General features: G+C 35.5%; 1 protein-coding gene across 4 annotated transcripts in view; it reads left to right on the forward strand.

The window, feature by feature from the left end:
- Positions 1–10,316, forward strand: part of LOC120630933 (rap1 GTPase-activating protein 1) — a 204,507-nt gene extending 194,191 nt beyond the window's left edge. For all 4 annotated transcript variants that reach the window (XM_039900288.1, XM_039900291.1, XM_039900289.1 and 1 more), the window contains 8 exons: positions 1,012–1,287; positions 1,689–1,870; positions 2,410–2,507; positions 3,671–4,042; positions 4,769–4,862; positions 5,704–5,881; positions 8,234–8,397; positions 9,484–10,316. In XM_039900288.1, the coding sequence (XP_039756222.1) occupies positions 1,012–1,287; positions 1,689–1,870; positions 2,410–2,507; positions 3,671–4,042; positions 4,769–4,862; positions 5,704–5,881; positions 8,234–8,397; positions 9,484–9,627 (1,508 nt within the window). In that variant the 3' untranslated portion in view covers positions 9,628–10,316. The remainder of the gene's footprint in view (positions 1–1,011; positions 1,288–1,688; positions 1,871–2,409; positions 2,508–3,670; positions 4,043–4,768; positions 4,863–5,703; positions 5,882–8,233; positions 8,398–9,483) is intronic.
- The last annotated feature ends 3,447 nt before the right edge of the window (positions 10,317–13,763 follow it).

The raw sequence follows: 13,763 nt of genomic DNA on the forward strand, positions 1-13,763 counted from the left end.
TAAAACCAGTACGGAAGTAATAAGGATACGTTTTCATTTAACGATCTTTTCCATTATGACTTTATATCTCGAGAGAACTTTAAAAGTATAAATGCAGTAGTTTCATTTGCTTGTGTAATATTCTCTAGACATTGTTAAAGATCGGGATACTCGTATCGGGCTTACTTATATTCTTTGTGCTTGTGAATGGGAAAGTTTTTTTATTATTTTTAAAGTTAAACAGATTCATATTTTATTAGATTATTTGTGATGTCCGTTACCTTGTAGAAATTACCGTCAGATTAATAAATTGTTAATAAGAGTCATAAAATCTTTCAAATTCTTGTAGTCCCTACTTCACGCCCTAAGTATGTATATGTAAACTCATTTCTTTGCCGATTCTTGGTCGGTAGGTAGGTAGATACTAGGTACTGGACGCAGGAATTTTCTTTCATAGGCTTAAATATATAATTTTCATATTTTAAGTATAATTACCGTTACCAACAACGGGTTGTCTATGAATAAAGGGCTGGTGGTTAAATTTCCTAATCTCCCCCTGTAACTTTTTTGTCCTGACCCCGTATCGAACCTGGGACCACGTCATCCATGCTAAGGAGCGAGGAAGCGTTTACCCCAAACTCACAAGACAATTATCATCATCATATCAACCCATTACCGGCCCACTACAGGGCACTGGTCTCCTTCCACAATGAGAAGGGGTTAAGGTCGTAGTCCACCACGCTGGCACAGTGTGGATTGGTGGACTCCACACACCTTTGAGACCATTATGTAGAACTCCCAGGCATGCAGGTTTACTCACGATGTTTTCCTTCATCGTTGAAGCAAGTGATGTTTTAGTTACTTAAAACGCACATAACTTAGAAAAGTTGCAGGTGCGTGCAGGGGTTCGAACTCGACCCCACGAATGTGAAGTCGACCCCACGAATGTGAAGTCGAGCTCCTGCCCACTCGGCTATCACCGCGTTATTAGACACAAAACAATATTAATAAGAAACTTGAATATTCTCGCAGATTCAGGGATAGCACCATCACCGTTAAGAATGGCTAAAATGGTGAACGATCAAGTGAACGTGGACAACTTCATGGCCGTCATGTGTCTAAACGCTTCGTCGCTGATCTCAACCTTCGACGAACACGTATTGGTCAACACTTTCAAGTTCGGCGTTCTCTACCAGAAGTACGGACAGACGACCGAAGAGGAGCTGTTTGGGAATAACGAAACGTCGCCGGCCTTCAACGAATTCATAGAAATACTTGGTCAGAGGATTATTCTTCGAGACCACAAAGGTAAGCGAATCTTTTTTTATTAATGAATGCAGCTTAGAGTATGCTAAGAACTATTATAAGTATTTTCTTCGTTGGTTTTACTTAGCTTGTATCATTTATTACATGTTGTACAAAATAAAAAACTTAAAAAGAGAAACGAAGCGTGTACCTATTCACAATAATTGTATTATCGTTTAGTGTTCTTAACGCCTAAACTGTTCGTTTCTTTAAGTAACATATTAAAACAATGGTTCTAAAACTAAGCAATATATGATGCCCTAATACAGAATATATAAATTAAGTAATATCTCATAATTTTAATGATAAAGCTTAAAAGTAATAATATTTAGACAGAAGCTTTGATACGCTTCCACTTGATGAAGACTTCGATGAATTGACTCAGTTTATCGTATTTTTTTCAGGATACCGAGGCGGACTCGACATAATGAATGGCCACACCGGTACCGAGGCGGTGTATGAGAGGTTCTACGACCGCGAGATCATGTTCCACGTGGCACCGCTACTGCCACACACGGCTGGCGATGCACAGCAGCTGCAGAGGAAGCGACATGTCGGAAACGATATCGTGGCGATTGTTTTTCAGGTACCTAAGATATAAGATATTGTAATCTTAGGCATATGACTATAGGAATTAAGTAAGTTGATTAAAATAATGTTAGCAATTGTTAAGTAATTATTAGCATGATGCTGGCCCAGTGCGGATAAGTGGACTCCACGCACCTTTGAGAACATTATGTAGAACTCTCAGGCATGCAGGTTTCCTCATGATGTTTTCCTTTACCGTTGAGGCAAATTATATTTTGTTTTATGACGTTATATTTTGGAAAATAATGAAAAATTTACCCAAGAAATTATTTATACAACACATACGTTTAACAATAAAATCACCAATTTCTCGAAGTGTAATGAACTCAGGAAAAACTTTCCCGCCAAATGGAAGTATAAACACTTAAACCAAGCATAAAAAATCTTTGTAGGGTTAAATTTTTCTCTGACCCTTGAAAATTTGCTCCACCGACATATTGCTTGAACAATAAACAGAGTTAGGACTTAGACTGGTAATTTTAGTAAATTAAATTTAATAAGCCGTAATCATTAAAGTAGCAAATATTTCGATTTCAGGAAAAAGCAACGCCATTCACGCCTGACATGATCGCGTCCCACTTCTTACACGCTTTTATTGTTGTGACGCCGTTTGAAACAGCTGATGGGGAGACTAGGTAAGCTTTCTTTTTAAATTTAAAAACTGTAGATGAAGATGTATCTTCATTCATAATCATTATCCACGCATAGTGCACCAACTGCAGAGCAAGGTCATGAGAAGGGTTTAGTCTGTAGTCCGCTCGGCTGGCCAATTGCAGATTGGTAGACTTCACATCCACTTTAGGACACTATGAATACCTCTCACGAATGCAGGTTCCCTTACGATGTTTTCCTTCATGTTTAAGGGTGATGTTTTATTTTGTACAACCCACGTAACTTTGAGAAGTTTGAGGTGCAAGCCGGTCCCTGAAGCCCGACCTTATTTACTAGGCTATCACACCTTTAAAAACACCATACTTTAATTGTATACACATATAAAGTTCGCTGCAAACTTTAACAATTGCAAACGCCACTAAACTTATTTTATTGTGTACTACGAAATTTAAAAATTGTAACTTTTTCCATTCGTGATAACTTACGTTCGTTCACATCTTTAAAACTTTACCATTTTTTTAATTCCACTATTATACAGTTGTCAAGTTGCTTGTTTAGCATAAAGTTTGTATAACTTTGAACAACGCAACGGAGGCAATATTTGCATGAGGAAGCTGAGAAAATGGCTCGGAAAGGGGAATGGAAATTCACCCGGTAATTTATATGCAAACGAATGGCGACTATGTAATTAAGGAGTTTTTTTATGACGACTAAAATTGTAGGTTGTCCGAGCGCGAGATTCCTTTTGATGATTTTAATTGCTTGCTAGACGAAGCTTTAATAGACTTTAGTTTGTATTAAAGAATTGTTATCAAGTCATTTCATGGATTACCTTAAAAAGAAATGCAGATGGCAAGAGCACACACCGATTATTAAATATTACTAATAAATACGAAAGTTTGGATGGATATATGCGACTCCATCACGCCATAAGCTACGGCTCTCCTACTGCCGATGCCAAAATGAGTATATGCCTTTTATATCAGTCTTATAGCGAATTTGATATGCACTTTACATTTTATAAAGCTATAATATGTACTTTTTATCATGAAGAAAGTTACGATACGCGTGGTTTTAGAGCGAAGGATCGACATGATTTTAGGCATTGCTGTTTAGGTGTCAAAAAATCAGTTCTTACGTGGATTTTTTAAGTTTTGAAATTTTTCTAAAGATTTTTTATTTACAGGTACAAGGTGGCCGTCACAGGTAGACACGACGTACCATTTTTCGGACCGACGCTTCCCCAGCCGCCAATATTCAGAAAAGGGCGAGAATTGAAAGAGTTTCTTCTCACCAAACTCATCAACGCTGAGAACGCGTGCTACAAGGCCTTTAAATTCGCGGAACTCGAACAAAGAACTCGCGCTTCGTTGCTGCAAGGATTAGCTGATAAGTTGAAGGAAAAGACTGTTGAGTTTCTCGGCACGGGGGCGGGGAATGAGCCCGGAGCGGTATCACCACAACCGGAAGGAACGCCTAAGCAAGAGGGGTCTGGGACCGAAGGACCGGGATCGAAGTTTTTAAATACGGTCAGAAAGGTCCTTAATCCCAAAGTCAGGTTAGTACATGTTGACGGTATTTTTTTTTTAAATCAGAAAGTAATAACACTAAAAAGTAAAGCACGCGATGTATTTTTTACTTTTTAGTGTCATACATACTAATGTCATAAATATGAAAATATAAACATCGGCTAGTCCCCTACACCGATTTTGATGAAATTAACTACAACAACAACTAATTTCATCAAACGAAATGTAGTGTTACATTTATAATAAAGCTACACTTATTATATAGTTTGCATCCTAGATTACTTTTTATTCTAGAAAAAGATCGGATAAATAACCGGGAGTTAAGATAAAACCCTTTGTTACCTATGCGTCCTGGAGGATATAAGATATTTTCCTGCTCGCGAGGCGTGCGGGGTATAGATACATACATTAGGGCAACGGGGCCGGTGTCTCAGGTTCTTTATAAGAAATAATCAAAAAAGATTATCAAATCTAGGTATCCTAGAGCTGGCCAAATTAGTTTTTCTATTCGAAAGGTTAATGCTGCCAGCATAAGCGACGTAGTGCACCACATTTTCGTGGGTGTACTTTTCAAAGCTATTTATATTTTAGCCAAAGTTGCAATTGTTGTTTACAGTAATATGTTTTCACAACAAGATATAACACTGTATAAAAAATAAAGATCGTTTATTTCAATTAAATCCAACTGGAAGACCATTCTCAAATTTATTAAATACGGTTTTTTCCGATTGTTACTTATATTTTAACTTTTACAGATCACCAAGCGTGGACACGAATCTTTCGGGTGACGGCAACAAAAATAATGTCTTAAATAAGAAAATGAATCTACACGACACACCTACCCCTAATGTGAGTACTTTAACACAAAACAATAGTAATTAAGTACGTGGGAAATAATGTTACTTGGTTTGCTTGTTATCCATATTTGACTTAACGACTCTTTATGAAATTTGGCACATATATAGCTTGAACTTTGGAGATGGTCATTGAATACTTTTCATCCCGGAAAAGAACAAAAGAAAGGTTTCCAGGTGACTTGATTGATAAATAAGCGACGGCCGATTGGCGCAGTTTGCAGCGACCCTGCTTTCTGAGCCCAAGGCCGTGGGTTCGATTCCCACTACTGGAAAATGTTTGTGTGATGAGCATGAATGTTTTTCAGTGTCTGGGTGTTTATACGTATATTCTAAGTATTTATGTATATTATTCATAAAACTATTCATCAGTCATCTTAGTACCCATAACACAAGCTACGCTTACTTTGGGGCTAGAAGGCGATGTGTATATTGTCGTAGTATATTTATTTATTATTTATTTATTTAAAAATTGTCTTTGTTACATGTGCACAAGGTAACCTGTACCTGTCACTGTGTGAAGTTAAATAATAAAAATAAAAAAGGCTTGCATCTGGAAGACATCATTATTAACATTTACGGTCTCAGAAAGAGAATCGGTTAGGCCATAATCTGCCTCAATTTCCAAACTGAGAACTCCCAGGCATGAAGGTTTTCTCACAATGTTTTCCTTCTCAGTTGAAGCAAGTGATATATAATTGCTTAAAACACACATAACTCCAAAAAGTTGGAGCTGTGTCTCGGGGATTGAACTCGGTCCCCCCGATCCCATACCGAAGCCTTAACCCCCATAGGGTTTCACCGCTTGCTTTTGTAACGCGTCGGTGTATTTACAGAGTGGTCGCTCCAAATCGTCCATTGCATCGTCCTCAGCGAGCGCAGTGTCGGTCAGATCTGCCGGCGGATCCGGCGAGTCGAGCCCGGACGTGACGTCACGAGTGGCACCACCGCGCCCGCCATTACACGACCATAGTGACGACTCCAGCCTTAATTCCGTCGATCTCGATCCTCTTGGTAAGTTTACTTTATAGAATTTTGACCTATCACTGTACAAATTTACGATAGTGGACGACCTCTCTGTCGCATTGGTCTTAAATTTATAACTTCCGAATTAACTCCAGTCCGAACGGCTTCGAACGTAGCTAAAACCTTACTGACAAAGACGTGAAAGACGTGCCGCCAAATGATTTGAGTTCCGGTATAATGTCACGTAAAAACCGATTAGGGGTATGGTACATAAAGGACCTCCCACAGAGCCTTCAGAGGTTGATTTGCTGGTGAGATAGTGGTCAAGGACTAACGTGGAATAAAAAATGGTACTTTCCAATTTATTCACGATTTGAGGCTTCCAAAAATATTCGTACAAGCACTACCCCATCAGTTGGAATTAGTAATATCTGATTCATCAACGTCAAACAATCTAGGTACTTAATTCATTGGATGTCAAGGATTTCACTTTCATTCATTTAATGAAAAGTATGTAGAAGTTGATTCGTTAAATTATGAATTCTACTTGTTCGTTATATAGTGTTATAAAAATTTACGTTACAGAATCATTGTAGAGTAACATCTGTATTTACAAACATTGAAATTAAATCTCACTGTGCATCCGATCAATAGACCAATCCGATTAATGAGATATAGCGTGATGACGTCATTACGCACCATCAATTAGTACTATGGCTGGCGGAAACGTTTTTAGCTTATGCGTTCGGATGCATTATGAGAATTGTTTGTTATGTTGAATAATGTTTTCATCGAATGCCTTTCGTAAATTAATTGTCGTCTAAATAGTGGTACATCCATTATCCTAAAGGTACATTTTATTGAACTGCATTTTCTTCTCAAATAGACGACAAGGACTGGCTGAGTTGTGGTAAAGCAACAGGTTAGTCCTGTAGATTATATGTCCATGTATTATTGTACACTTTATTACCTGTATTATAACTAATAGGCAAGCATTGGATAGAAGCAGGCGTAACTTTGCGGAAATCCATAATATATTATGAAAATTAAGCTTAATTTGCTATACTCCGCGACCAGCAGGAAAATCTGTATTTCGCTCCAAAACCGTAGCATCCTCAGGAGATGTTGACTTTACAATGAACATTTGTTAAGTTCATTGTAAAGTCAACATCTCCTGAGGATGCTCCGGATCTGTTTGGTGTGGAGTATACGGATTGAAGACATTATAAATTACACCATACAGATTCTCCTGCTGTTCGCGGAGTATAGCAAGTTAAGCTTAATTTTCATAATATAATAGGCAAGCTTTATGTGGAGCACAGTATGTATAAGCATGTCGCAATGTAGTTCATTTTTATTTACAAGTGACCACACAAATTTTGTGTACGTCTCATATTTTTTGTTTCTTCCTAAATTATAAGTCAGTTTATGGTGCGAAGTTGGTTGTGCTTACAAAAAGATATGAAGGGTACAGGGCAAAAAACTTAACACAAAGGTAATAAAAAAAAATAGTTTGTAAGATCATAAAATTTCCGTTACTTTATATGTCGATTGTTGATATGAGTTAACTGAAAGGAAAGAAAGATTGGAACGAAAAAGGTAGCCTTGGTAAGCAAAATTATATTTCACCAACCACTTCACCCCTATAAGTGTTGTAATACATATAGTATTCAACAATGTTCTAACGCTTTGTTGGATGGAATTTTCCATTGGATGAAAACATATTTGGTCAGTCATTGTTACATTTTTGGTTTACCTTTAGCTGTACCCTTTAAGCATATATTATAAATTGATTGGACTACAGAAATCACGACCTTCTATTTATTTGTCCATAGAGACTAAATACAATAAAAACTTAAAAATATAGCTTTGATCTTTATTTATAGTTTAATTTAAAATTCAAAATGTATTTATTTCAAGTATTCCTAATATAAGCACTTTCACTTTTATATTTTACATTTTAACATTCAATATTCTATCTTGTGAGAGATGCGGAAAGTTTACTTTTAGTATTGTGTAATCGTGTTTTTAACCTCATCCGCAGCCTATTAACTTCATACTCATAGGAGAGAGGGTTTTATAGCATTGGCCCACCACGCGGTTCAGAGCGTGTAGGCGTGCTTTTTAACAATAAGGGTTACATAACAAAGATGGTAAAATCACACTTTTATCATACGTTATCAATTATCATACATAATTTATATGCCTGACGTTGAACGTACATAAATACAAAAATTATAAACTTATGTCAAGTTAGGTACTTTTCTATATTATTTCATATAATAACTGTCAGTGCTGACGTCACAAATTAGTTACGCGTGGGCCTGGTTATGAAAAGCATTGAATAATCTTTTAAAACACTAAATTAATAGTGACACTAAAACTTAAATTTGACCATAGGTGCAGTATACGTAGACAGCGATACAGGATTGGAGTCCATGTCATCTGCTGAAGCAGGTGCCAATGCCCGCGATCAGCATAATACGCCACGAGATGCTGATCAGTTGCGACAAGAAGTTTGCCGCTTGAAGAACGACAAGCTGGACCTGTTAAAACAGAATATTGTAAGTCATCATCATCATCATCATTTCAACCCATCACCGGCCCACTACAGGGCCTGAGTACCCCTATAAAGAGAAGGGTTTAGTAGCCGTCCACCACACTGGCCCAATGCGACGCTGGTGTGAATTGGCGGACAGGTTTCCTCACGATGTTTTCCTTCACCGTCAAAGTAAGTATATTTCATAAGAAATCACCCTACAAAAATATTAAATCAAAATAAAGAAAGAAAGTACTCGTATGTTATGTGTGGCACAACCTAAAAAAGGTGCCAGCTCAGCATTGTGCTGCATGCGCCAGATGTTCAGTTGGCTCCTTGAACCAGGTAACACCACGGAAATACGTAGCCATCCACTGACCACATTTTTATATTTTAATTTAATAATAAACTAAGCAGTTTAAAATAAAAATACAACAATAAAACGAATACTACTAAACTAGCTAAATAAATCCACAACTATAATAATAATAAATAGTTTATTTTTCGTATACATATATTTATATAAACTTGAAAATAAAAACGTACATATATAAATTTTTTATATTTTAATTTATAGTTACATAATTTAAACGTACTACAGCTATATATAATATTAAAATAAGTAAGTGATAAAGTAAAGTAAAGTAAAGTTTACAGACTGTCTCTAGAGAAAAGATGTCTCCGCCACATGTTTTTGGAATTCCATCCATTGTTTAGTTTGGTTCTAAAACCCAAACTTACTTTTAAAGTTCTTGATTGAACTTGAACTTGAACTTGAAGAAGCATATTTATTTTTCCATACAAACATTCAAAACATTCTAAGTGTTTACTTATGCTAACCCTATTGAAGATAAAATAAAGACACGTGCATAGTAACTTCGCTACGCGACATGTACCTAATGAAGTGACAGGAGTCACTTGATTTTACTTTTACATGCGATGTTAGGGCTGTATCTGATTTCTTAAAGTGAAAACTGTGGCAATGGTTTAATCGAAAACTATTAGCGTTTCGGTTCCACACATAACTCTTAAAGACAGTAAATAATGTACCTCTAACGCCTCTTGATGATTATTTCCGTTGTCATTTACACGTTGTGTATATCCTTTACAGACTTGGCAGAACGAAATAAAATGCCTGCGTGAGAGAGTTATAACACTACAAGCAGAACTTGCGGCTGCGTCAAAGGAAAGACGACATCGCGAACAAACAGCCACCATCATCCCGAATCCATCCACCCACGATTCCACTGCTTGAGGGATTCCGAGTCACCAGAAGACATTAGCATTTAAGGTTCATTTGTGGGCTTATCAATGTTTAGCGTCTTTGAAACAATTTCTATCTTAGAATAGGATGTTATCGCTATAATTGTTTAGCGTTTAATTTTGTTACTATTCTAAGTTGTAAACAGCGCCATCTAGTTTATGGTAGATGATTTAATGTTGGGTGGTTAAAATTCGCCATGGTTACAGAAGAATGATGATTAGAAATCTTGCATTGATTGCAAGTTGAAGCAATCATTGTGCATGAAACTATAAAAGACGTAGTGTTATCCTCACAACGCCATTTGCGAAAAGGAAAGCTACATTTATAGTCTTACTTAGTTAAAGTTTGTACAACGGAATTTTGGGATTGATTTTCTATTTCGACATATAATACTTATATGTTTTAACACTTTTTATGTTGTACATTACTGGGCCCTAATTGGTAATGACGTCAAAATTGTATTGTACCTTTAAAATGTTTGGCACCAAACTTGATAGTTGTATCATACAGTCAAATCTTGGGGCATGAACATTATTTAAATGGTCGAGAATCGGGTTCTTGTATTGGAAATAATCGTGCAATAATAATTATTGAATATTGCAATATTTGTGGTACGCATTGTACATGTAATATTTTTTTTATATATCCCAGTTCAATATTTAAACTAAATAATTCGAGGTCATTTGACTGATATAATTTATAAAGAAACGCTATTATTTTAGCTAATATTTATATACATACTTATAAACGAATTTCTGTATTATGAAAAAAAATGTAGCATTAAATTGTTTTCAATTTTTCAGTAGGACAGGATTGCACAAATAGATTTGATTAATAAAATTATTTAGACAGAATTAGTAAAACACAAAAGAAATTATAAATGGCTTTTGATTTAATTTTTAGAGACTTGTTTCCTCATTAAATTTAAAAATATGATTTTGAATTAAAATAATAACTCAAGTTGTACAAGTACCTATTAAAATGCTTGAAGGTATTTTAGGAGTATAAAAATTTGTAGGTATTATAAAAAAACACTTTTGGACAGTGGTGCTAATTTTGTTATATATGAAACTACACTACTAAATAAGTGACAGTCCCTTTTTTAATATATTCCCGATACGTGAGAGTAGTGAGTAAGAATGGTACAACTTTAAGAACGGAGTTTTGGATTAATTAGACACGTTCGGCTTTGTATTCCGAGGCGCATTTAGGATCTTTTTTTAAATTCTAGGTTTTCTACCTTTTACCGTTGTCTTGTTTTCATGATTATCATGTCAATTTCTTAAGCCCACAAACTCGCATTGGAGCAGCGGAAAAAGTCTTACCTCCGAATCTCCTTCCCTTTGAGAGAGGAGGTGTATTCATAGACTTTGAGTAGCTCAATACTGGGCAGTAGTGAGCTACTCAAAGTACTCACTATTACAACTTAATTAGCACCACGTCGTTGCATCTTTTTGAGGTTCAATGTACCTATCCTTAATTATTTCAAAATTGTTATGTTAAAAAATCTTACGATTTACGAATGTATGTATTTAAGATACGAATTTGTTATAACAAAGAAAATGTAGCGTAAATGTATATTATCTTCACAGAATGAATATACCTAAGATTAGAGAAAAACGGTACCTACAAAACAAAGCCTTTTACTATCTAGAAGCCTATACTTATGTGGTGCATTAGAAAAAAAACTTATGATAAATGTCTTATATATAGTATATCTAATAAATGTTAGAATTTCTATTTTATCTACTTATATGTATTTTTAGTAAATTTGTAATTTATTTCTTGCGGTTTATATTGATTTTTGTGCAATGATTTGTGTTCTGATCTACAATTAATGACATTTAAAAAAAGCAACTTCGATTCTACAGTACGACACGTATTTAGATCTAAAGCGAAAAAAAGTTTAAAACGAATTTAAAAATTATAAAATGATCTTCAACAGTAACTCCAACTATAGTTAACCATGTTTCAAAAAACGTTAAAACTCGCCAACATCCAAGGCATTGTAAATATACATTAATACAGTCTTAGACTAAATTAAACAGTATTTTTCTTAATTTATGCTTGATATAAGAATAGTTTCGAGTGTCTTTGAGTTTGATTATGTTTTGTTGTTTATAATTAATATTTTATACCAAAGTTAACATTCCCCACTAAATAGAGTAGTTTTCTTTTATAATTACCGTAGAAGAGATGAATCAGTATTTTGAATCATTAAGTTGACATGCGCGCTAACATATTTCTAAGTTTACATTTAGTTTTAATTATTAAATGTAATCATTTAGATCTTTGTTTGACTGTTGATTATGATTATAAGTTGACACTAACTGTTGATTCTTCTCCTAGACTTAAACCAAATATTGCGAGCGCGGAGCGTTAGAGATATACTTAGTTATAATTATAAGAGATACTATTGAAATATATAAATAGTTAATTACTTAATAAATATTGTTGTTTCAATCAACTAACAATCCTTTACCCAATTCAAATTTTATTATAAATTGAGTTCAGGTATTGCCTATGTGCAATATTTGAGTGTATAGAGTTCGAAGAGGCGAGAAATAAATTCTGCGGAGATGGAGAGCCTCTTACGAGGGTAAATCTGGTGCCCCAAATGTTGGAGAGTGGAGTAGGGGTGCAACAATGCTTCAGAACATTATGCAAAAACGAGTAAGGGACGAATAGGATCGGCAAAAGGCAGACGAAGCCTGAGCAGACAGCCCCCTTTCTGAAGTCATGCGTATTGCGGTTCCGGGAAGGACGGTCGGGGTATGTAGGAGTCCGTAGGTCGCGGAGTGTTGTACTCTCAGCGAAGTCGGGCATGTTAAGAGGTATTAACTGACCTATTGACATCCATGAGGATTTCCTCCTACAGTAAAAAAAAAAGGTATTGCGTACGTAGATTACATAATTTGTAAAAATCAACTTCTCAAAAAGTTTCATTTAAAGTGAAGCTTTTCCATCATTATATAGCAACTAAGATCTTTCTCAAATGCTCACCAAAAATAACTAGACGGTTGTAAGATGTAATCATCGTCTAAAGCCATAGGTATCCACAGTTGAATAATTTGTAACAACTCCTGTTTTAAAGTCTATTAATTAACGCCATCTATTTAACGCCATCTAGTAGGTAGGGCTTGAAGTTTAAAGGCAACGCAAATTCTGTATTCAGTATTAGCAAGGTTCGGTTCTTTCAAACGAGTCTAATGTTATCATGAACGCAGAAAAGATGGCGCCACTAAAGGCCTAGTTTGTAAAATTTGTTAGGATCCAACCCACATTGTGGTAGTTTTTATACTTTTAAAACCTTACAAATAAATGTGGCATAACGTTGCAATGTTTATGACAACAACCTTTAAAGTTAAAAGTTAGTGTGTAAAAAAACTTAACTATTGCGAGGTTAATCCACATTTATTTGTAGGACAATAATGCCTCATAGACTACTTTAACTTGGCTCTTTTTCGTTTAGCTACGTTAACTGTAGAATATTATTTACACTTATATTGAGTTCCCTCGTTCATCCTATACATAGGTGTAAAAATTTCTATTCAGTTCTGTTACCCGTAATTTTTTTTAGTTACAAAAACTAATTTCTATTTCAAAATCGGCTAGCTTATTCTATTTCAGTCTCCTTGCTGGACTACGAATGAGCTCAAATATTTTTGCCGTAGGTATATCGATAATAAATACCTTCAGTAAATATTACCAACCTATATTACCAAACAGGTTTATCTATGCTTTCAAACTGTGGGGCGATGTGTAAGAAAGTTATATGATTAAAACAATTAGAATCGACGGTTCATTTCCGTCAAATAGCTAATTCGGTGTGTAAAACCTCTTATTTTATTAACCGACTCTAAAAAGGAGGAGTTTCTCAATTCGTCGGAATCGTTTTTATTTCTTAGAATACATTGGGGTCTGGCCCGCAGAAACTGTGAAAGCTCAAAAAGCCCTCAAAAATTTAATATTTTTTGTTTCTAACCACAGGTTACTATTGCAAACACTACACGGTTAACATAAATCAGATGCAGAAGGTCGTCGCGAGAACCCTTCAACGGCTCACTACAGGGCACGGGTCTCCTCCCACAATGAGAAGGGGTTAAGGCCGTACTCTATCACGCTGG

This window comes from Pararge aegeria, chromosome 17, assembly GCF_905163445.1.
Source record: "Pararge aegeria chromosome 17, ilParAegt1.1, whole genome shotgun sequence".
NCBI classification, from domain to species: domain Eukaryota; kingdom Metazoa; phylum Arthropoda; class Insecta; order Lepidoptera; family Nymphalidae; genus Pararge; species Pararge aegeria.